The 24,043-nt window shown below is 42.6% G+C and overlaps 1 protein-coding gene across 1 annotated transcript in view; it reads left to right on the forward strand.

The window, feature by feature from the left end:
- LOC122550341 (skin secretory protein xP2-like) overlaps positions 1–24,043 on the forward strand; it is a 131,425-nt gene that overhangs the window by 41,464 nt on the left and 65,918 nt on the right. The window contains exons 10-11 of the mRNA XM_043691069.1: positions 1,073–1,120; positions 19,759–19,800. Coding sequence (XP_043547004.1) covers positions 1,073–1,120; positions 19,759–19,800 — 90 coding nt within the window. The remainder of the gene's footprint in view (positions 1–1,072; positions 1,121–19,758; positions 19,801–24,043) is intronic.

Raw genomic sequence — 24,043 nt, forward strand, 5'->3', positions numbered from 1 at the left:
TATCTCTATTTTTCTTGAAAACAAGGTCATTATTTTTGTTCCCCCAACCATGATTTCCTTGATAAATTGGTAAAAAAACAGTCAGACAGTGGAAATTCAGTGTGAAGCTGCAGCAATCTCAATAGGGAGAGGCACAGATTAGAGACAGGGTCACAAAGGTTCAGCATTGTTTCAGCATCCACATTCCCTTCATGGTGAGTTTCCTCTTAGAAGCATGCGATCACTCAGTTTAACTTGTAAACTTTGCACGAGTTGGTCTGCCCTAAACAGAAGTGTCTATGTATCTACAGCGTTTCAGCAAAATCCACTGAGGTATCAGTGCAGAACCAGAAAGAAAGAGAATGAGAATATTTTTGTTGAATTTCTGGACCTTTTGCCCTTGTTAGGTTTTTCTTGGCCTGCATCCTGAAGCATTTTTTCTCGAGGGATCACCCATTGTTCCACCACTATTTTCTGTCTGCCCACTCCATTTTATCTTGGCTAGATCCCTTCACAACACAATGAAGTGTTTCCTCCTCAAACCCCGAAGTTCCATATTAGATTTTCCCTTGCACTTGTCCGTTGCTCATATGTAAACCTTATAATACAATGATCAGTCTTCCCTAAATGTTCTCCCATAGACATGGAGACCACTTGGCTGCTCTCATTTCCCAGCTCCAAAATGCCTCCTTGCAAGCAAGAAAATGCTGATCAAGGAAGTTCTCCTGAAGCTGCATAAAGAACGTCCAAACCATCTAACCCCTCCCCCCATCACCTTCCAGAGCTTTCCTACATTCACACATCACATACCTCGCAAGAATCCCACTTTCTGCCCCACTTATTTTTGTACTCGCACTTGCTTTAGACCAGCTGAATATCAGTTGTTTCTGGCTCACTTTCAGCCATTCTAAATGGGCAATTGTCCAGCAGACTTTAAGGAAGCCAGACAATTAATATGGATTGTGCCTCCCTCTGTAACTCCCAGACAAGCCAACCATTGTTGGGATGGTTTCACCCAAGTATCCCATCCTGAATCCAGGTTGATTAGTGTTCACTTTGAACTGAACTGAATCCTGTTCTCCTGTTCTTGCAGCTGCACCATGCCCGGACGCAAGCCGTCAGCCAAGGAAGAGAGTTGCAGGTGAGTTGACATGATTCCATGCTGAGACGTGGGCTAGGTGAAAGTATTCAAAAGAGTACAATATATTTACAGGATGATATCTGGTTTTTACGCAAACCATTTCCAGGCAATAGCTGGTGACAACTTGTTTTAGATTCCACTTGATTTGGTCTTAATCCAGGGATTCCCAAACAGTGGGTCATGGCCCCTTTTGGGGTCACAGGATGATTATTTATTGTCCAGGTTCGGATATAGCGATGGGGAATATTGGCAGACGCTCTGGCTGGACCCTCACTGTATGCCAAAGGGACAGCTTCTCGCTGCTTTGATTGGTAACCCTACATGTTCCTTTTTAAATATTAAGCCAGTTGCCTTTTGAGAGTTAATATTAAATCTGCTTCCACCATACTTAGTGTACTCCAGACCTTAAATCATAGCATGAAACAATTTTCCTCATTTTCTCCCTCTTCTTCTGCTAGTTATTTTAATTTGTGTCGTCTTTACTGAGCCTTCAACTGTGGAAAATAGTTGTTTCCAAATTTGCTCTATGAAAGCTGTTCATAACGTCTATCAGTATCATTTACGAAATCTCTACTAAATTTTCTCTACTCTAAGAACACCCTACTCCAGACTGTGTAGTCACTCCACCTCCCTGAATTCTTTCCTGCCTGTGACGGTTAAAGTAAATCTCCTCTTCAACTTCTCAACAACCTTGAAATCTTCCAAAAATATCACCCGAGAATGAGGCCCAAGTCTCCAGCTCAGCCTGAAACAGTGTTTTCTAGAACTCAGTGTAACTTCCTTGTTTGTAACTTCCTTGTTTGTGTACTCTGTTCGTGAAATCAGTGATTCCAGATTTTTTTTAACTGCCTTCAACAACATGTGTTGAGATACTTCAGATCACTTTTTAATTCCTGGCATCCCATTAAATTTCTACCTTTAGTTAATGTTCTTTTTTCCCGACTGAAATATATGACTTTGTCTGTATTAAATTTTAGACATGGCCACTGCACCTTGTCCTGCTCCGAGGAAACGTAGAGGTGAGTCAGTACAAACATATCTAGCCTGGGACATGGGCTGTCTGTGGAAGTTCCTGGGCAGCAGAGGGTGATGTTTGCATAAAACATATTTCCCAAAGATTGTGAAAAACCTCCAATAGCAAATAGGTGGCTGATTTTACAATCTGTCTGATTTTGGTTCCTGAAGGCTGAGCTCCATTGAGAGACCCTGATGTATGTTAAGAGCTAACTTAGCATAGTCTAGGAGTTAATCCAGGACTGTGTTGTTCTGTATGGCTCAGTACCACACTTGGTCTATCATAGCCTTCAGTAAATCTAATCCTTCAAGAGTTTATGGCATTACTATTGACTGGTGACTCACTCAAAATTCCATTCCAAAGTAAAGGATAAAACTGGAATAATCATTATACACTACACATTTATTTGGAGAATTGCACATTACAAGGATAGACTTTCTAACCTAACAATCACATTTTAATCTGTATTAACTTGTCAGCAAAAAAAAGTAGAAATTGCCATTGTCTGACTGGACCATAGGGCTGCTCTTTCATTAGAGAGAGAGAGAGAGAGAGAGATAACTGGTGATCACTTAACCTGAAAGTCACGGAAATGCCTCTGGTGAGGCGAGAGGTTGAGAAAGGGAGATTTTCATGGTAATCTCAGGTAGTGCGGGAATTGAACCCTCATTGTTGGTGTTATCCCTACATCACAAACAAGCCATCCATTCAACTGAACTAACCAACCTCTGTCTGTTTGTTGCACAATTAACAGTAAAACTCTGGGCAGTATTGTAGAACAGGGAGACATAAGGGTTCAGGAACATAATTCTTAGAAAACCTGCATCCCATGCAGACAAGGTGATTAAGAAGGCATTTAACATGCTTTCTTTCATTGCTCAGATCTTTTGAGTATAGAGTTGGGACATCGTGTTAAGGATGTTGCTCCAATCTTCGGAGTACTGTGTGTACAGTTCTGGTCGCTAATCTATCAGAAGGATATCATTAAATTGGAGAAAGTTCAAAAACGATTTATCTGGTTGTTGCTGGGAATGGAAGGTTTGGGTTATAACAATAGGCTGGGACTTTGTTCACTGGAGTAAAGGAGGTTGAGGGGTGGCCCTACAGAGATTTACAAAATTATGAGGGGCATAGATAAGACGAATAGCAAGAGTCTTTTCCCTAGGTTAGGAGATTCAAAACTAGGGGCATGTTTTTATGTTGAAAGGAGAAAGATTAAGAAAGGACATGAGGGTCTAATTTGTTTACACAGAGAGTGGCTCCTTTGTGGAATGAATTGCCAGAGGAAGTAGTGAGTGCATGTACAGTTACACCATTAAAAAGATAATTGGAAAGATACATGAACAGGAAAGGTTTGGAAGGATATGGTTCAAACATAGCCAAGTGAGGTTATTTTAGTTTGGGAACGTGGTCAGTGTGGGCTAGTTGGGCTGAAGGGTCTTTTACCATGCTGCATAACTCTATGACTCTTCGGTAAGTTAAACACAGTTACCATACTGTCAGCAGATTCACTTAGAGTCAAACAGTCAGAAAGATGTACAACATGGAAACAGACTCTTTGGCCCAACTTGTCTCTGCTGACCAGATGTCCCAAATTAATCTAGTTCCATTTGGCAGCATTTGGCCAATATCCCTCCAAACCCTTCCTATTCATCTACCCATCCAGATGCCTTTTAAACATTGTAATTGTACCAGCTTCCGTCACTTCCTCTTGCAGCTCATTCCATACACGCACCAACCTCTGTGTGAAAAAGTTGTCCTTTAGGTCCCTTTTAAATCTTCCCCTCTTACCGTAAACTTATGGCCTCTAGTTCTGGACTCCTTCGACCCAGGGAGAAGACCTTATCTATTTACCCTATCATATCCCTCATGATTTTATAAACCTCTATAAGGTCACCCCACAGCCTCCAAAGATCCAAGAAAAACAATCCCGGCCAATTTAGCCTCTGCCTCTAGCTCAAATCCGCCAACCCTGGCAACATATTCATAACTGTTTTCTGAACTCTTTCAACTTTCACAACATCCTTCCAACAGGAAGGAGACCATAATTGCACACAATATTCCAAAAGTGTCCTAAACAATGTCCTGTACAGCCACAACATAGAAAAGTACAACACAGAACAGGGCCTTTGGCCCACGATGTTGTATTGAGGTTTAATCTTAATGTAAAATATAATAACTTAACCTACACACCCCTCAACTCACTGCTCTCCATGTCCAGCAGTCACTTAAATGTCCCCCATGACTCTGCTTCCACCACCACCGCTGGCAATGCATTCCACGCATTCACAACTCTCTGCGTAAAGAACCTACCTCTTGCATCTCCTTTATACCTTCCTCCTAATATCTTAAAACTATCATACCTGTCAATCCTGCCCTGGGGAAAGGTCTCTGGCTATTGACTCTATTTGTTTTTCTCATTAGATTATATACCTCAATCAGGTCTCCTCTCTTCCTCCTTCTCTCCAGAGAGAAAAGTCTGAGCTTATTCAACCTCTCTTCATAACGCAAGCCCTCCAGTCCAGGCAGCATCCTGGCAAACCTTCTTTGCACCCTCTCCAAAGCCTCTGTATCTTTCTGATAGTAGGGCGACCAGAACTGGACACAATATTCCAAGTGTGGTCTCACCAGGGACTTGTAGAGCTGCAGCAAAACCTCGCAGCTCTTAAACTCATTCCCCCTGTTAATGAAAGCTAAAACACCATATGCTTTCTTAACAACCCTATCCACTTGGGTGGCAACTTTGAGGGATTAGATTCCCTACAGTGTGGAAACAGGCCTTTGGCCCAACCAGCCCTCCAAAGAGTAACCCACCCACTAATGCAACTAACACTATGGACAATTTAACATGGTCAATTCACCTAACCTCCACATCTTTGGACTGTGGGAGGAAACCGGAGCACCCGGAGGAACTCCACGCAGATACGGGGAGAATGTGCAAACTCCACACAGTCACCTGAGGCTGGAATCGAACCTGGGACCTTGGTGCTGTGAGGCAGCAGTGCTAACCACTGAGCCACCATGCCATGTACTTGCACACCCAGATCCCTCTGTTCCTCCACACTGCCAAGAATCCTGTCTTTAATTCTATATTCAGCATTTGAGTTCGACCTTCCAAAATGCATCACTTAGCATTTATCCAGGTTGAACTCCATCTGCCATTTCTCAGCCCAGTTCTGCATCTTGTCTATGTAACACTGCAGCCTGCAATAGCCCTCGATACTATCAATGGCACCTCCAACCTTTGTGTCATCTGCAAATTTACTAACCCACCCCTCAACCTCCTCATCCAAGTTATTTATAAAAACTACAAAGAGCAGAAGCCCAAGAACAGAGCCCTGCAGGACCCCACTCAACACTGGCCACCAGGCAGAATACTTTCCATCTACAGCCATTCTCTGCCTTCTGTCAGCCAACCAACATGACCTCCCAATTCTGACCAATAAAGGAACGCATACTAACTGCCTCCTTCACTATCCAATCTTCGTTTCTCTTTAAAGAAAAATTCAGAGTTAAAATGAATGATTAACATTCTGTTACAAATCAATTCAAAAATATTCATTTTCTTGACAAAACATTACATTCCGAGAGTCACCATCTCAACGGCATTTATAAATTTACAAAAATGTGAATAATTTTTTGTGAAACTATCAGTTTTATTTTTAAATTTTTAAAAATGTTTGATTCACTTCTGGGCATCACCAGCTGGGCCAGCATTTATAGCCCATGCCTAGATGCCCTGGAGAAGGTGGTGATGAGTTGCCTTCTTGAAGCACTGGTGTCCATGTGCTGTGGGTAGAACCACAATGTGCTTAGAGGAGAGAGATCCAGGATTTTGACCCAGTGATAGTGAAGAGTCAGTGATATATTTCCAAGTCAGAATTGTGTGTGGTTTGCAGGGAAACTTGAAGATGGCGGTGTTCCTATGTATTTGCTGCCCTTGTCCTTCTAAATGGAAGTGGATGTGTGTTTAGAAAGTGCTGTCTAATGATCTTTGGTTAATTTTCTCTCAACAGAAATATATGACTTTGTTTGTATTAAATTTCAGAGGTGGCCACTGCACCTTGTCCTGCTCCAAGGCAGCTTAGAGGTGAGTCAGTACAAACATATTTAGACTGGGACATGGGCTGTCTGTGGAAGTTCCTGTGCAGCAGAGGGTCATGATTGCATAAGACATATTTTGCAAAAATGGTGAAAAATCTCTAGTAGAAAATAGGTGGCTGATTTTATAAGCTGTCTGATTTTGGTTCCTGAAGGCTGAGCTCCACTGAGAAACCCTGATGTATATTAAGAGCTAATTTAGTACAGTCCAGGAGTTAACCCAGGGTCGTGTTGTTCTGTATGACTCAGTACTACACTTGGTCCATCCCAGCCTTCTGTAAATCTAATCCTTCAAGAGTTTAATGGCTGGTCAAAATTCCATTCCAAGGTAAAGAGTAAAACTAGAAGAAATCATTACACACTACATATTTATTTGGAGAATTGAACATTACAAGGATGGACTTTCTAACCTAACAATCACATTTTAATCAGAATCATCTTTTAAGTAAGCAAAAGTACAAATTGCCATTGTCTAACTGGACCATAGGGCTGCTTTTTCATTAGAGAGAGGGAAGGAGACAACTGGTGGTCAGTTAACCTGAAGGTGAGAGGTTGAGAAAGGGAGATCTTCATGGTAATCTCAGGCAGTGTGGGAATTGAAACCTCACTATTTATGTTATCCCTATGTTGCAAGCAAGCCATCCATTCAACTGAACTAACAAACCCCTACTTGCTTGTATGTGACCTCGTGTTACAACAAAACACAGTTTGGATAACTGCCAGGTATTGCTTTTCAAAACGCTAGGCTCGGACTTACGCAGTTAACGGTAGAGCTCTGGTAGTACAGAGAGACCTGGTGGGTTCATGTACCTAATTCTTTGAAAATCTGCATCACATGAACGAAAGGTGATTAAGAAGGCATTTAGCATGCTTTGAGTATAGAGTTGAGACATCATATTGAGGTTGCACAGGATTAGATTAGATTAGATTAGATTAGATTACTTACAGTGTGGAAACAGGCCCTTCGACCCAACAAGTCCACACCGCCCCGCCGAAGCGCAACCCAACCATACCCCTACAATTACCCCTTACCTAACACTACGGGCAATTTAGAATGGCCAATTCACCTGACCTGCACATCTTTGGACTGTGGGAGGAAACCGGAGCACCCGGAGGAAACCCACGCAGACACGGGGAGAACGTGCAAACTCCACACAGTCAGTCGCCTGAGGCAGGAATTGAACCCGGGTCTCTGGCGCTGTGAGGCAGCAGTGCTAACCACTGTGCCACCGTGCCGCCCACAAAACTAGGGGTATATTTTTACGGCGAGAGGATGTTGGTGGAGCCTCTTATGGAGTACTGTGTACAGTTGTGGTCGCTCTGCTATAAGGAGGACATTATTAAATTGGAGGAAGTTCTGAAAAGATTTCCCTGGACGTTGCTGGGAATGGAAGCTTTGGGTTATAACAATAGGCTGGGACTTTCTTCCCTGGAGTAAAGGAGGTTGAGGGGTGGCCCTACAGAGGTTTACACGGTCATGATGGACATAGAAAAGGTGAATAGCAAGGGTGTCTTCCCTAGGTTAGGGATTCAAAACTAGGGGGTATATTTTTATGATGAGAGGAGATAGATTTGAAAGGACATGTGGGGCAACACTTTTTACACAGAGAGTGGCTCATTGGTGGAATGAATTGGCAGAGGTAGCACAGTGGCTCATAGGTTCGCACTGTGGCCTTACAGCACCAGGGACCCTGCTTCGACTCCAGCCTTGGGCCACGGTGTCGATTTGCACATTCTCCCAGTATCTGCATGGGTTTCCTCCGGGTGCTCCAGCTTCCTCCCACAATCCAAAGATGTGTAGATTAGTTGAATTGGCCACACTAAATTGGCAGTCATGTTTAGGGATGTGGTAGGTTAGGGGTAAATGTAAAGTAATGGGGAATGAGTTTGGGCGGGATACTCTTCGGCTGGTCAGTGTGGACTTGTAGGGCCCATTTCCATGCTGCAGGGATTCTATGAAAGAGGAAGTAGTGAGTGCACCTGTGTAATTGCACCATTAAAAAAAGCCATTTGGAAAGGTACATGAACAGGAAAGGGTTTGGAGGGATATGGGTCAAACACAGGCAAGTGAGGCTACTTTGGTTTGGGAACATGGTCAGCATGGGCTAGTTGGGCCGAAGGTTTTTTTTATCATGTTGCATGACTCTATGACTCTCTGACAAGTTAAATACCGTTACCATACAGTTAGCAGATTCACTTACAGTCAAACAGTCATAAAGATGTACAGCACAGAAACAGACTCTTTAGTCCAACTCATCCATGCTGACCAGATATCCCTAACTAATCTCTTCCCATTTGCCATCACTTGGCCTATATCCCTCTAAACTCTTCCTATTCACATACTCATCCAGATGCCTTTTAAATGTTGTAATTATACCAGTCTCTACCCGGTCTACCCTCTGGCCGCTCTGTGCATACACACAAGTCTCTCCGTGAAAAAGTTGTTCGTAGGTCCCTTTTAAATCTTTCTTCTCTCACCCTCTAGTTCTGCACCCTTTCAACCGAGGGAGGAGACCTTGTCTTTTTACCCTATCAATAAGGTCACCCCCTCCAGCCTCCGATGCTCCAGTAAAAGCAACCCCAGCCTATGCAGCCTTTGCCCATAGCTCAAATCCTCCAACCCTCCAATTCTTGTAACTCTTTCCTGAACCCTTTCAAATGCACAACATTCTTCCTATTGAAAATGCACATATATTCCAAAAGTTGCCAAAACCAATGTCCTACAGAGCTACAACACTACCTCCCAACTCAGTGCTGTGACCAATAAAGGAAAATATACTAACTGCCTTCTTCACTGTCCTATCTTCTTTTCTCTTTGAAGAGAAATTCAGAGTTAACATGAATGACCAACATTTTGTAACAAATCAATTCAAAAATCTTCATTTTCTTGACAAAACATTATAATGCGAGAGACACCATCTCAACAACACTGATCAATTTATTTAAATGTGAATAATTTTTTTTGTGAAACAATCAGTTTTACTTTTTAACTTTCTGAATATGTTTCATTCAGTTCTGGGCATCACTGGCTGAGCCAGCATTTATTGCCCATCCCTGGCTGCCCTGGAGGCTGTGGTGGTGACTTGCCTTCTTGAAGCACTACAGTCCACGTGCATTGGATAGACCCACAATGTGCTTAGGGAGGGAGTTCAAGGGTTTTGACCCATTGACATAGAAGGATCGATGATATATTTCCAAGTTGAGATTGTGTGTGGTTTGCAGGGGAAGTTGAAGGTGGTGTTGTTCCTTTATATCTGCTGCCCTTGTCCTTCTAGGTGGAAGGGGATGTGGGCTTATAAAGTGCTGTCTAATGATCTTTGGTGAATTTCTGCATATTGATACATTTCATCAAACTATTCAATTTTTGAAATCCCTTCTCCTCAGTATTACTTTCAAGCAAGCAAGGCCAACCCATAGTCCTTTTTCACTCATACTCAGTGCCTACACTGTACCCCACAGTGAAGAGCATCAACATTACATCCAATGGGTTCTTAAGTTTTATTTGTTACAGAATCTCATTTGAAATATTGAACAGGTATTGTGGTTCTGTTCGCCGAGCTGGAAGTTTTTGTTGCAGATGTTTCGTCCCCTGGCTAGGCGACATCATCAGTGCTTGGGAGCCTCCTGCGAAGCGCTTCTTTGATGTTTCCTCCGGTGTTTATAGTGGTCTGTCCCTGCCGCTTCCGGTTGTCAGTTTCAGCTGTCCGCTGTAGTGGTTGGTATATTGGGTCCAGGTCGATGTGTTTGTTGATGGAGTTTGTGGATGAATGCCATGCCTCTAGGAATTCCCTGGCTGTTCTCTGTCTGGCTTGCCCTATGATAGTAGTGTTGTCCCAGTCGAATTAAATGCCTAAAACTAGGGGGCATGCATTCAAGGTGAGAGGGGGAAAGCTCAAAGGAGATAGAATCATAAAATCCTTAACAGTGTGCAAACAGGCCATTTGGCCCAACAAGTCCAATCTGACCCTCCAAAGAGTAACCCACCCAGACCCTATTATTCTACATTTACCTCAGACTAATGCACCTAACTTACACATCCCTGAACACAATGGGCAATTTAGTACGGCTAATTGCCCTAACCTGCACATCTTTGGATTGTAGGAGGAAACCAGAGCACCCAGAGGAAAGTCACGCAGACACGGGGAGAATGTGCAAACTCCAGTCAGACAGTCACCCGAGGCTGGAATCAAACCCAGATCCTTGGTGCTGTGAGGCAGCAGTGCTAACCACTGAGCCAGAGAGTGGTAGGAGTCTGGAATGCACTGTTAGAGGTGGTGGTGGAGGCAGATAGGGCATTTAAGAAACTTTTACATCGGCACATGAATATGCAAGGAATGGAGGGATATGGACCAAGGGCAGGCAGAGGGAATTAGTTTAATTTGGCATTGTGTTCGGTGCAACATCATTGGCTGTACTGTTCTAGGTTCTATATTATATGGACGAGTTAGACCGAAGGGTCTGTTTCTATGCTGTATAACTCTATGACTCTAATATCCTTGAGCTCAGATTCAGCTTTCAGCCTTGAACTTATTAGTTTTTCTTTTATGTTTCTCCTCCATGCTCTCCCTGCATTGATATTAACTCTTCCTCCTTGCAGTCTCCGACACATTAATATCGTGTATGACACAATTTACTTGACCTCTTCAAATTCTAGCCTCCATATTACTTCCCCTCATATTGAGCTCTGCAGCCATTTCCCTCTCACTCAGACAGGTCCAGGGCTCCCTTGGTATGATGTAACTCAGTTGCCAGCATTTCCACATCCGGAGTCAGACGATTGTGGCTTTGAGTCCCCCTCCAATGAGCACATACGACATAATCCAGGCACGTATTAAAGTGGTGCATTGCAGGTGTTGTGCATGTCAGCGCTGTTATCTTTAGGATGTTTTTTTGTAGATTCCTTAGTGTGTTATTTATCCTATTGGTGAGCTGTGTGGTGGGGTCAAACTCCCTCTTTTGGTAGGTGTTGGTATCTTCAAGTAGTTGTTGTGCTTTTTGGATGTACTCTGCTTTGTCCAGGATGTCCGTCATTCTGCCTTTGTCTGCTGGTAGTATGATTATGTTCTTATCGTTTCTTAGTGATTTTCGTGCTTCCCTCTCCTTGGTGTTGAGGTTATGTGTTTGTCTTTTCCATTTTATCAGAGGTACGATAACACTGTTTGTTGTGTCTCTTCTGTCAGTCCATTGTTCCTGAGTGTGCATTGTAGTGCTGCTAGGAAGTCTGCTGTCTTGGCGTCCCTGTGGTTGTAGTTGAGTCCCTTGGCCAGTATTGTTCTTTCCGTGTCTGTGAGCTGTCCGTGGGTGAGGTTTTTAACCCAGGTGTGTGTTGTAGTGTCCTCTTTGTTGTGTGTTAGTTTTTTTTTTAAAAGAAAAAATGGCCAAACTACCGGAAGAATGTTGTGAAACTTGAAAGGGTTCAGAAGAGTTTGACAAGGATGGTGCCAGGGTTGGAGGATTGGAACTATTAGGACAGGCTGAATAGACTGGGGCTGTTTTGCTGGAGCTTCGGAGGCTGAGGGGTGACCTTATAGAGGTTTATAAAATAATGAGGGACATAGACAAGGCCTTTTCCCTAGGGTGGGTGAGTCCAGAACTCGAGGGCATAGGTTTAGGGTGAAAAGGGAAAGATATAAAAGCACCATAAGGGGCAACTTTTTTACATAGAGGGTGGTGCATGTGTGGAATGAGCCATCAGAGGAAGTGGTGGAGGCTGGTACAATTACATTTAAAAGGCATCAGGACGGGTATATGAATAGGAAGGGTTAAGAGGGATATGGGACAAGTGCTGGCAAATGAGACTAGAGTAGATTAGGATATTTGGTCAGCATGGATGAGTTGGACCGAAGGATCCAACTCTATGAATCTCTGACCCTTCCTCAGATCTCCTCAGACCCTTCCTAAGCCCTACACTCAACCATCATTTTGATCACTCCCCAAAAGGCTCTAGCTAATTTTGTGAGACAGGACCTCCCCTGTATAAGGTCATGCTGACTATTCCTAATCAGTCCGTCCTTGATGTATAATGTGATGGGGCTGTTTATTGACACCAAATCTTAGGAAACCACATTGTTGGAATTCTTTCCAGCTGTTTATGCTAAAATCCAGAATTTCTGAGGATGACTCTATGTGGAATGTCTTTACTGAACATTCAGCCATGTGAAATAGTTGTTTCCTTCCTTACTCAGTGCTAGTTTTTCATAATGTTTAACACCATCTATGAAATCTCTGTCTTAAGAACACCCCACTGAAGACTGTGTAGTCACTCCACCTCCCTGAATTCTTTCCTGCCTGTGACGGTTATAGTAAATCTCCTCTTCAACTGCTCAACAACCTTGAAATCTTCCAAAAATATCATCTGAGAATGAGGCCCAGGTCTCCAGCTCAGCCTGAAACATTGTTTTCGAAAACTCAGTCTAACTTCCATGTTTGTGTACTCTGTTTGTGAACTCAGTGATTCCAGATTTTACTTTAACTGCCTTCAACAACATGTGCAGAGATACTTCATGTCACTTTTTAATACCTGGCATCCCATCAAATTTCTACCTTTAGTTTATGTTGCTTTTCATCTTTTCTCCTGACTGAAATATATGACTTTGTCTGTATTAAATTTCAGAGATGGCCACTGCACCTTGTCCTGCTCCAAGGCAGCGTAGAGGTGAGTCAGTACAAACATATCTAGCCTGGGACATGGGCTGTCTGTGGGAGCTCCTGTGCAGCAGAGGGTGATGTTTGCATAAAACATGTTGCACAAAGATGGTGAAAAATTTCCAATAGCAAATAGGGTGGTTGATTTTACAATCTGTCTGATTTTGGTTCCTGAAGGCTGAGCTCCATTGAGAGGACCCTGATGTATATTGAGAGCTAACTTAGCACAGTCCAGGAGTTAATCCGGGAATGTGTTGTTCTGTATGGCTCAGTACCACACTTGGTCTATCATAGCCTTCAGTAAATCTAATCCTTCAAGTGTTTAGTGACTGGTCACTTGCTCAAAATTCCATTCCAAGTTAAAGGATAAAACTGGAATAATTCTTTACACACTACACATTTATTTGGAGAATTGCACATGACAAGTATATACTTTCTAACAATCACATTTTAGTCTGTATTTTGTAAGGAAACAAAAGTAGAAGTTCCCATTGTTTGACCGGGCCATAGAGCAAGGAGAAAGTGAGGACTGCAGATGCTGGAGATCCGAGTCGAGAGTGTGGTGCTGGAAAAGCACAGCCAGTCAGGCAGCATCTGAGAAATAGGAGAATTGACATTTCGGGCAAAAGACCTTCATGACCATAGGGCTGCTCTTTCATTAGAGAAAGAGAGAGAGAGAGAGAGAGAGAGACAATGGTGGTCGCTCAACCTGAAGGTCACAGAAATGCCACAGGTGAGGTGAGAGGTTGAGAAAGGGAGATCTTCATGATAATCTGAGGCAGTGTGGGAATTGAACCCACACTGTTGGTGTTATCCCTACATCACAAACAAGCCATCCATTCAACTGAATTAACCAATCCCTATCTGCTTGTATGTGACCTCGTGATTCAGCAAAACACAATTTGGATAAATGTCAGGTATTGATTTTCAATTGGGTAGGACTTACTCAATTAATGGTAGACCTCTGGGCAGTACTGTAGAACAGAGAGACTTAGTGGGTTCATGTACATAATCCTTTGAAAACCAGCATCCCATGCAGGCAGGGTGATTAAGAAGGCATTTAGCATGCTTTCCTTCATTGCTCAATCCTTTGAGTATAGAGTTGGGACATCATGTTGAGGTTGCAAAGGATGTTGGTGGGGCCCCTTCTGGAGTACTGAGTACAGTTCTGGTCTCACTGCTATAGGGAGGACATCATTAAATTGAAGAAAGTTCAGAAAAGATTTATCTGGATGTTGGTGGGAATGGAGGCTTTGGGTTATAAAGATAAGCTTTTTCACTGGAGTGAAGGAGGTTGAGAGGTGAACTTACAGAGGTTTACAAAACCATGAGGGGCAGTCAGTTTTACTTTTTAAATTTCTAAAAATGTTTTATTCACTTCTGGGCATCACTGGCTAAGCCAGCGTTTATTGCCCATCCCTAGCTGCCCTGGATTAGGTGGTGGTGAGTTGCCTTCTTGAAGCACTGCCATCCACATACTTTGATAGACCCACAATGTGCTTGGGGGGGGGGGGGGGTTCCAGGATTTTGACCCATTGACAGAGAAGAATTGATGATATATTTCCAAGTTGGGATTGTGTGTGGTTTGCAGGGGAGGTTGAAGGTGGTGGTGTTCCTATGTATTTGCCTTTGCCCTTCCAGATGGAAGGGGATGTGGGTTTAGAAAGTGCTGTCTAATGATCTTTGGTGAATTTATGCATGTTGATGCATTTCATCAAACTTTTTAATTTTAGAGGTTTCTTCTCCTCAGTATTATTTTTGAGTTGCAAGGCCAATCTAAAGTCCTTTCTCACTCATACTTAGTGCCTACACTGTACCTCACAGTGATAACCTTCAACATTACACCCAATGGTTTCTTTAGTTTTATCTGTTACAGAATCTCACTTAAAATATAACCACATACCCACCACCCCCAAAGAGGTTCTAGAGTTCAGGAGTCTGCGCTGACCTAAGGCTGGGATTCCACGCTGCCTTCACTTGGGTCTCAATGATGAGATGTAAGGAGAAAGAAGGAAGAAAAAATCATGAAAAGGAAAGAAAAAAAAGACACGGATAGAGTTGTGAGCTGTGGCTAAAAAGCCCTACACTGCCACCATCTTGGTGTATCATGAAATCGGGAGAAATGGCCAGCCCAGGTGTGGATGGGAGATTTCCTTCCATGAAGGGCATTAGTGAACCAGGTGGATTTTTCTTGACTTTTGGCAATGATTTCATGGTCCACAGTCGATTCTTAATTCCAGATTCTTGGTGTTTTTCCACCAGCTTTTAACCAACAAATTCCAACATTTGCCATAACCAGATGTGAATCCAGGCCCCAGGGACATTCAGCTGAGTTTCTGCATTAATAATCTCGTGATAATACCAACATTGGCCTCTTAGTCAAAAAACAGAATTTGTTGGAAAGGTTCAGCCAGTTTGGCAGCATCTGCAGAGAGAAATCAGAGTTAATGTTTTGTGTCGACTGACCTGTACTCAGAACTGCTCAGACCCTTCCCAATGCTGAACCCTCATCAATCATTTTTATCGCCTCCCAAAACAGTCTAATTTGTGAAACAATACCTCTCCTGTACAAGATCATGCTGACTATCCATAACAGTTCATTCTTAATGTATAATATGATTGGGCCCTTCATTGTCACCAAATCTTAGGCCACAGCTGGAATTCTTTCCAGCTATTTATGCTGAAATCCAGAATTTCTGAGGATGGCTCCACTTGGAATGTCTTCACTGAGCCTTCAGCCGTGTGAAATCGTTGATTCTTTCTATACTCAGACAAAGTTGTTCATAACTTTTAACAACACCACCTACAAAATTTCTACTAAACCTTCTCTGCCTTAAAAACACCTCAGTTCCAACTATGTAGTCACTCCACCTCCCTGAAGTTTATTCCTGCCTGTGATGTTTACAGTAAATCTCCTCCTCACCTGCTCAATGACCTTGAAATTTTCCAAAAATATCAGCCTAGAATGGGACCCAAGTCTCCAGCTCAGTCTGAAATAGTGTTTTCTAAAACTCAGTATAACTTCCTTGTTTGTGTACTCTGTTCATGAAATCAGTGATTCCAGATTTTTTTAAACTGCCTTCAATAACGTGCAGAGATACCTCATGTCAGTTTTTAATTCCTGGCATCCCATTACATTTCTACCTATAGTTTATCGTGCTTTTCATCTTTTCTCCCGACTGAAATATATGACTTTGTCTGTATTAAATTTCAGAGATGGCCACTGCACCTTGTCCTGCTCCAAGGCAGCGTAGAGGTGAGTCAGTACAAACATATCTAGCCTGGGACATGGGCTGTCTGTGGACGTTTCTGGGCAGCAGAGGGTGATGTTTGCATTAAACATGTTTCACAAAGGTGGTGAAAAACCTGCAGTAGCAAATAGGCAGCAGATTTCACAAACTGTCTAATTTTGATTCTCAAAGGCTGAGCTGCATTGAGAGACCCTGATGTGTATTGAGAGCTAACTTAGTAAAGTCCAGGAGTTGACCGAGGCCCTTGTTGTTCTATATGGCTCAGTACTACACTCGGTCCATCACAGCCTTCAGTACATCTGGTCCTTCAAGAGTTTAGTGACTGGTCACTTGCTCAACATTTCATTCTAAAGTAAAGGATAAAACTAGAATAAATCATTACACACCACACATTTATTTGGAGAATTACAAATAACTGTTACAAATATATACTTTTTAACCAAACAATCACCTTTTAATCTGTATCTTCTTGTAAGTAAACAAAAATATAAGTTGCCATTGCTTTACTGGACCATAAGGCTGCTCTTTCGTTAAGGAGAGAGAGGGAACTGGTGGTCATTAAATCTGAAGGTCATGGAAATGCCTCAGGTGAGGGGAGAGGTTGAGAAAGGGAGATCTTCATGGTAATCTCAGACAGTGCGAGAATTGAACCCAGTGCGAGAAATGTTGGGTGTTACGCCTACTTCGCAAACAAGCCATCCATTCAACTGAACTAACCCCTATCTGCTTGTATGTGACCTCGTGATTCAACAAAACACAATTTGGATAAATGTCAGGTACTGATTTTCAATCGGGTAGGACTTACGCAATTAATGGTAGACCTCTGGGCAGTATTGTAGAGCAGAGAGACTGAGGGGGTTAAGGTACATAATTCTTTGAAAACCTGTATCACATCCAGCGTTCAGGATGTTGGTTTGAAATGTGTGTACTTCACTGCCAAGAGCATCTGAAATAGGGTTGGTGAACTTGCAGTATGTGTTGATACCTGGGATTTCGATGTTGTGGCCATTTCAGAGACATGGATAAAGCAGGGACAGGAATGGTTGTTGCACCCGGCCCATATCCCTCTAAACCCTTCCTTTACATGTTGCCATCCAGATGCCTTTTAAATGTTGTAATTGTACCAGCCTCCATAACACCCTCTGGCAGCTCATTCCATACACGCATCAGCGTCTGCGTGAAAAGGTTGGCCCTTAAGGTCCCTTTTAAATTTTTCCTCTCTACCGTAAACCCACTAGTTCTGGACTCCTTCAACCCAAGGGGAAGACTTTGTCTTTTTATCCTATCCATGCCACTCATGATTTTGTAAACCTCTATAAGGTCACCCCTCAGCCTCGTATGCTCCAGGGAAAACAGTCCCAGCCTATTCCACCGCTCCCTATGGCTCAAACCCTCCAATCTTTGCAACATCCTTGTACCTCCTTTCTGAACCATTACATGTTTCACAATATCCTTCTGATGGCAGGGAGACCAGAATTGCACATGGTATTCCAAAAGGGGCCTAACCAATGTCCTGTACAGCTACAACATGACCTCCCAACTCCGATACTCAACGCTTTGACTAATAAAGGAAAGTATACTAAATTCCTTCTTCATCATCCTATCTTCTTTTCACTTTGAAGAGAAATTCAGAGTTAACATGAATGACCATCATTTTATAACAAATCAATTCAAAAATCGTCATTTTTTTGACAAATCATTATAATGCGAGAGACACCATCTCACTGGCACTGATCAAGTATACTTAATCATGACCAATTTTTTTTTAAACAATCAGTTTTACTTTTTAAATTTTTAAAAAAGTTTTATGCACTTCTGGGCATCACTGGCTGAGCCAGCGTTCATTGCCCATCCCTAGATGCCCTGGAGATGGTGATGGTGAGTTGCCTTCTTGATGCTCTGCTGTCCACGTGCTGTGGGTGGGCACACAATGTGCTTAGACACGGGAGTGCCAGGATTTTGACCCAGTGAGACTGAAGGGTCGGCGATATATTTCCAGGTCAGAATTGTGTATGGTTTGCAGAGGAGCTTGAAGGTGGTGGTGTTCCAATCAGTCTGCTGCCTTTGTCCTTCTAGATGGAAGGGGATGCATTTCATCAAACTATTCAATTTTTGAAGTCCCTTCCCCTTAGTATTTCTTTCAAGCCACAATCTAAAGTCCTTTCTCACTCATACTCAGTGCCTACACCATACCCCACAGTGATGACCATCAACATTGCACCAAATGAGTTCTTTAGTTTTATCTGTTACAGAATCTCATTTCAAATATTAAACAAATACAACCACATACCCAGCACCTCCAAAGAGGCTCTGGAGTTCAAGAGCCTGCGCTGATACTGGGAGACCAGCCTGAGGCTGGGAGTCCACACTGACTTCACTCGAGTCTCAATGATGGGATGAAAGTAGAAAGAAGGAAAAGAAAAAATGAAAAGATTAAAAAAGAAGCACAGAGAGTGGATGAGCTGTGGCTGAGAAGCTGTGCGCTGCCGCCATCTTGGAGTATCGAGGAATGGAGTGAAATGGCCAGCCCACTTGTGGATGGCAGATTTCCCTCCCTGAAGGGCATTAGTGAACCAAATGGATTTTTCCTGACAATTGGCAATGGTTTCATGGTCATCAGCAGATTCTTAATTCGAGATTCGTTTTGCTTTTATATCATCTTTTCACCAGAAATTCCATCATCTGCCGTAACCAGATTTGAATCCAGGTCCCAGGGACATTCAGCTGAGTTTCTGCATTAATAATGTAGTGATAATACCGACACCATCACTCATCCATAATTGCTGTTCGCCAAAAAGCAAAACTTGCTGTAAAGGTTTAGCCGTCTGGCAGCATCTGTGGAGAGAAATCAGAGTTAATGTTTCAGGTCGGGTGACCCTTCCTCAGAACCCCTCAGGCCCTTCCAATGCTGTATCCCTCATCAATCATTTTTATCATTTCCAAAAAAAAATCAAGCTAATTTGTGAGACAAGATCTCCCCTGTATAAGGTCATGCTGACTATCCCTCATCAGTCCAGTCTTAATGTATAAGTCTGATGGGGCTCTTTATCATCACCAAATCGTAGGCGACCACATTGTTGGAATTCTTTCCAGCTGTTTTTGCTAAAATCCAGAATTTCTGAGGATGACTGTCTTTACTGAGCCTTAAGCTGTGCAAAATAGTTATTTCCTTCCTTACTCAGTCCAAGTTATTCATAATGTCCAGCAACACTATCTGTGAAATCTCTACCAAACCATCTCTACCTTCAGAACGCCCCAGTGCAGACTGTGTAGTCACTCCACCTCCCTGAATTCTTTCCGGCCGATAACATTTATAGTTAATCTCCTCCTCACCTGCACAATGACCTTGAAATCTTCCAAAAATATCAGCCTAGAATGGGGCCCAAGTCTCCAGCTCAGTTTGAAACAGTGTTTTCTAAAACTCAGTGTAAATTCCTTGTGTGTGTACTTTGTTCATGAAATCAGTGATTCCAGATTTTTTTTAACTGCCTTCAACAACCTGTGCAGAGATACCTCATGTCAGTTTTTAATTCCGGACATCCCATTACATTTCTACCTATAGTTTATGGTGCTGTTCATCTTTTCTCCCGACTGAAATATATGACTTTGTCTGTGTTAAATTTCAGAGATGGCCACTGCACCTTGTCCTGCTCCAAGGCAGCGTAGAGGTGAGTCAGTACAAACATATCTAGCCTGGGACATGGGCTGTCTGTGGTAGTTCCTGTGCAGCAGAGGGTCATGATTGCAAAAAACCTGTTTCACAAAGACCGTGAAAAATCTCCAATCGGAAAGTGGTGGCTGATTTTACAATCTGTCTGATTTTGGTTCCTGAAGGCTGAGCTCCATTGAGAGACCCTGATGTATATTAAGGTTTGGAGGTGCCGGTGTAGTACTGGGGTGTACAAAGTTAAAAATCGCACAACACCAAATTATTGTCCAAGAGGTCTATTTGGAAGCACTAGCTTTCAGAATGCTGCTCCTTCACACAAGTACATGATGACTGAGCAGCATTGTGAAAGCTGGTGCTTCCAAATAAACCTGTTGTACTGTAACCTGGTGTTGTGTGATTTTTAGTATGTACATTAAGAGCAAACTTAGCATAGTCCAGAAGTTGACCCAAGACCGTGTGGTTCTGTATGATTTAGTACCACACTTGGTCCATCACAGCCTTCAGTAACTCTAATCCTTCAAGAGTTTACTCCGTCACTAGTGACTGGTCACTTGCTCAAAATTCCATTCCAAGGTAAAGGATAAACTGAAATAAATCATTACACACTACACATTTATTTGGAGAATTGCACATTACAAGGATAGATTTTCTAACTTAGCACCACATTTTAATCTGTATCTTCTTGTAAGTAAACAAAATACAAGTTGCCATTATCTGACTAGACCATTCAAAAGAGAGAGAATGAGAGCAACAACTGGTGGTCGCTTACCTGAAGGACATGAAAATGCTTCAGGAGAGGCGAGAGGTCGAGAAAGGGAGATCTTCATGGTAATGTCAGGTAGTGCAGGAATTGAACTCACACTGTTGGTGTTACGCCTACATCGCAAACAAGCCATTTATTCACTTGAACTCACCAACCCCTATCTGCTTGTATGTGACCTCATGATTTAACAAGTCACAATTTGGATAACTGTCAGGTACTGCTGTTCAAAATGGTCAGAGTTACATAACTAACAGTAGAGCTTTGGGAGGTATTGTAGAACAGAGAGACCGAGGGGGTTAAGGCACATAATTCTTTGAAAACCTTTGAAGGCATTTAGCATACTTTCTTTCATTGCTCAGACCTTTGAGTATAGAGTTGAGACATCATGTTGAGGTTGCACAGGATGTTGGTTTGGCTTCTCCTGGAGTACTGAGTACAGTTCTGGTCGCTCTGCTGTAGGAACGATATTATCAAATTGGAGAAAGTTCAGAAAAGATTTACCTGGACTTTGCTGAGAAGGAAAGGTTTGGGTTATAAAGATAGGCTGTGACTTTTTTCCCTGGAGGAAAGGAGGTTGAGAGGTGACCTTTCAGAGGTTTACAAAACCATGAGGGGCATAGACAAGGTGAATACCAAGGGCCTCTTTGTCAGGTTGGGGGATTCAAAACTAGGAGGCATTTTTATAGTGAGAGTAGAAAGGTTTAGAAAGGACACAAGGGACAACTTTTTTGACACAGAGAATGGCTCAGTTGTGGAATGAATTGCCAGAGGAATTAGTGAGTGCACGTACGTTTACACCATTAAAAAGCCATTTGAAAAGGTACATGAACAGAAAAGGTTTGGAGGGACATTGGTCAAACACAGAGTGAGGCTACTTTGGTTTGGGAACATGGTCAGCCGAAGAGTCTTTTACCATCCTGCATGACTCTATGACTCTTTGATAAGTTAAATACAGTTACCATACAGTCAGCAGTTAACAGTCATATCGTCAGAAAGATGTACAGCACGGGAACAGACTCTTTAGTCCAACTCGTCCAAGCTGACTAGATTTCCCAAAATAATCTAGTGCCATTCATCAGCACTTGGCCCATATCCCTCTAAACTCTTCCAATTCATGTACCCATCCAGATGTCTTTTAAATGTTGTAATTGTACCAGCTTCCATCAATTCCTCTGGCAGCTTATTCGATACGCGGACCAGCCTCTGCATGAAAAGAAAGGTTTAGAAAGGACACAAGGGACAACTTTTTTGACACAGAGAATGGCTCAGTTGTGGAATGAATTGCCAGAGGAATTAGTGAGTGCACGTACGTTTACACCATTAAAAAGCCATTTGAAAAGGTACATGAACAGAAAAGGTTTGGAGGGACATTGGTCAAACACAGAGTGAGGCTACTTTGGTTTGGGAACATGGTCAGCCGAAGAGTCTTTTACCATCCTGCATGACTCTATGACTCTTTGATAAGTTAAATACAGTTACCATACAGTCAGCACTTAACAGTCATATCGTCAGAAAGATGTACAGCACGGGAACAGACTCTTTGGTCCAACTCGTCCATGCTGACCAGATATCCCAAAATAATCTAGTGCCATTCATCAGCACTTGGCCCATATCCCTCTAAACTCTTCCTATTCATGTACCCATCCAGATGTCTTTTAAATGTTGTAATTGTACCAGCTTCCATCAATTCCTCTGGCAGCTTATTCGATACGCGGACCAGCCTCTGCATGAAAAAGTTGACCCTTAGGTCCCTTTTAAACATTTTCCCTCCCACCCTAAACCCCCTAGTTTTGGACTCTCCTACCATGGGGGAAAGATCTTGTCTATTTATCCTATCCATGCGCCTCATGATTTTATAAACCTCGATAAGGACACCCCTCAGCCTCTGATGCTCCATGAGAAACAGCCCCTGCCTATTCAACCTCTGCCTATAGCTCAATTCCTTCAATCCTTGCAACATGCTTATAATTTCTTTCTGAACCCTTTCAAGTTTCACAACATCCTTCCTACAGGAAGGAGACCTGAACTGCGCGCAGTATTCCAAAACCAATGTCATTTACAGCCACAACATGACCTCCCAACTCCTATACTCAATGCTTTGACCAATAAAGGAAAATATTTTAAATGCCTTCTTCATCATCCTATCTTCTTTTCACTTTGAAGAGAAATTCAGAGTGAACATGAATGACCAACATTTTGTAACAAATCAATTCAAAAATCTTCATTTTTTTGACAAAACGTTATAATGCAAGAGACACCATCTCAACGACACAAATCAGTTATACTTAAACATGAGTAATTTTTTGAAACGATCAGTTTTACTTTTTAACTTTCTGAATATGTTTTGTTCACTTCTGGGCATCACTGGCTGAGCCAGTGTTTATTGCCCATCCCCAGAGTTTGATAGATTCGGGGTCGGTTCCTGAGGATTGGAGGGTGGCTAATGTTATACCACTTTTTAAGAAAGGTGGGAGAGAGAAAGCAGGTAATTGTAGACCAGTTAATCTGACCTCAGTGGTGGGAAAGATGCTGGAGTCTATTATAAAGGATGAAATTACGGCACATCTGGATAGTAGTAACAGGATAGGACAGAGTCAGCATGGATTTATGAAGGGGAAATCATGCTTGACTAATCTTCTTGAATTTTTTGAGGATGTAACTCTGAAGATGGACGAGGGAGATCCGTAGATGTAGTGTACCTGGACTTTCAGAAAGCTTTTGATAAAGTCCCACACAGGAGGTTAGTGAGTAAAACTAGGGTGCATGGTATTGGGGGCAAAGTACTAGATTGGATTGAAAATTGGTTGGCTAATAGGAAACAAAGAGTAGTGATAAAAGGCTCCATTTCGGAATGGCAGGCAGTAACCAGTGGGATACCGCAGGGATCCGTGCTGGGACCACAGCTTTTTACAATATATGTTAATGACATAGAAGATGGTATCAGCAATAACATTAGCAAATTTGCTGATGATACAAAGCTGGGCGGCAGGGTGAAATGTGATGAGGATGTTAGGAGATTACAGGGTGACCTAGACAGGTTAGGTGAGTGGGCAGATGCATGGCAGATGCAGTTTAATATGGATAAATGTATGGTTATCCACTTTGGTAGCAAGAACAGGAAGGCAGACTACTACCTCAATGGAATCAATTTATGTAAAGGGCAGTACAGAGAGATCTGGGTGTTCTTGTACACCAGTCAATGAAGGCAAGCATGCAGGTACAGCAGGTAGTAAAGAAGGCTAATAGCATGCTGGCCTTCATAACAAGAGGAATTGAGTAACGAAGCAAAGAGGTGCTTCTGCAGCTGTACAAAACACTGGTAAGGCCACACCTGGAGTACTGCGTGCAGTTCTGGTCTCCAAATTTGAGAAAAGACATTCTGGCGATTGAGGGAGTGCAGCGTAGGTTCACGAGGTCAATTCCTGGAATGGCAGAATTACCTTACACTGAAAGACTGAAGCGACTGGACTTGTATACC

This window comes from Chiloscyllium plagiosum, chromosome 5 (genome assembly GCF_004010195.1).
Source record: "Chiloscyllium plagiosum isolate BGI_BamShark_2017 chromosome 5, ASM401019v2, whole genome shotgun sequence".
NCBI lineage: Eukaryota > Metazoa > Chordata > Chondrichthyes > Orectolobiformes > Hemiscylliidae > Chiloscyllium > Chiloscyllium plagiosum.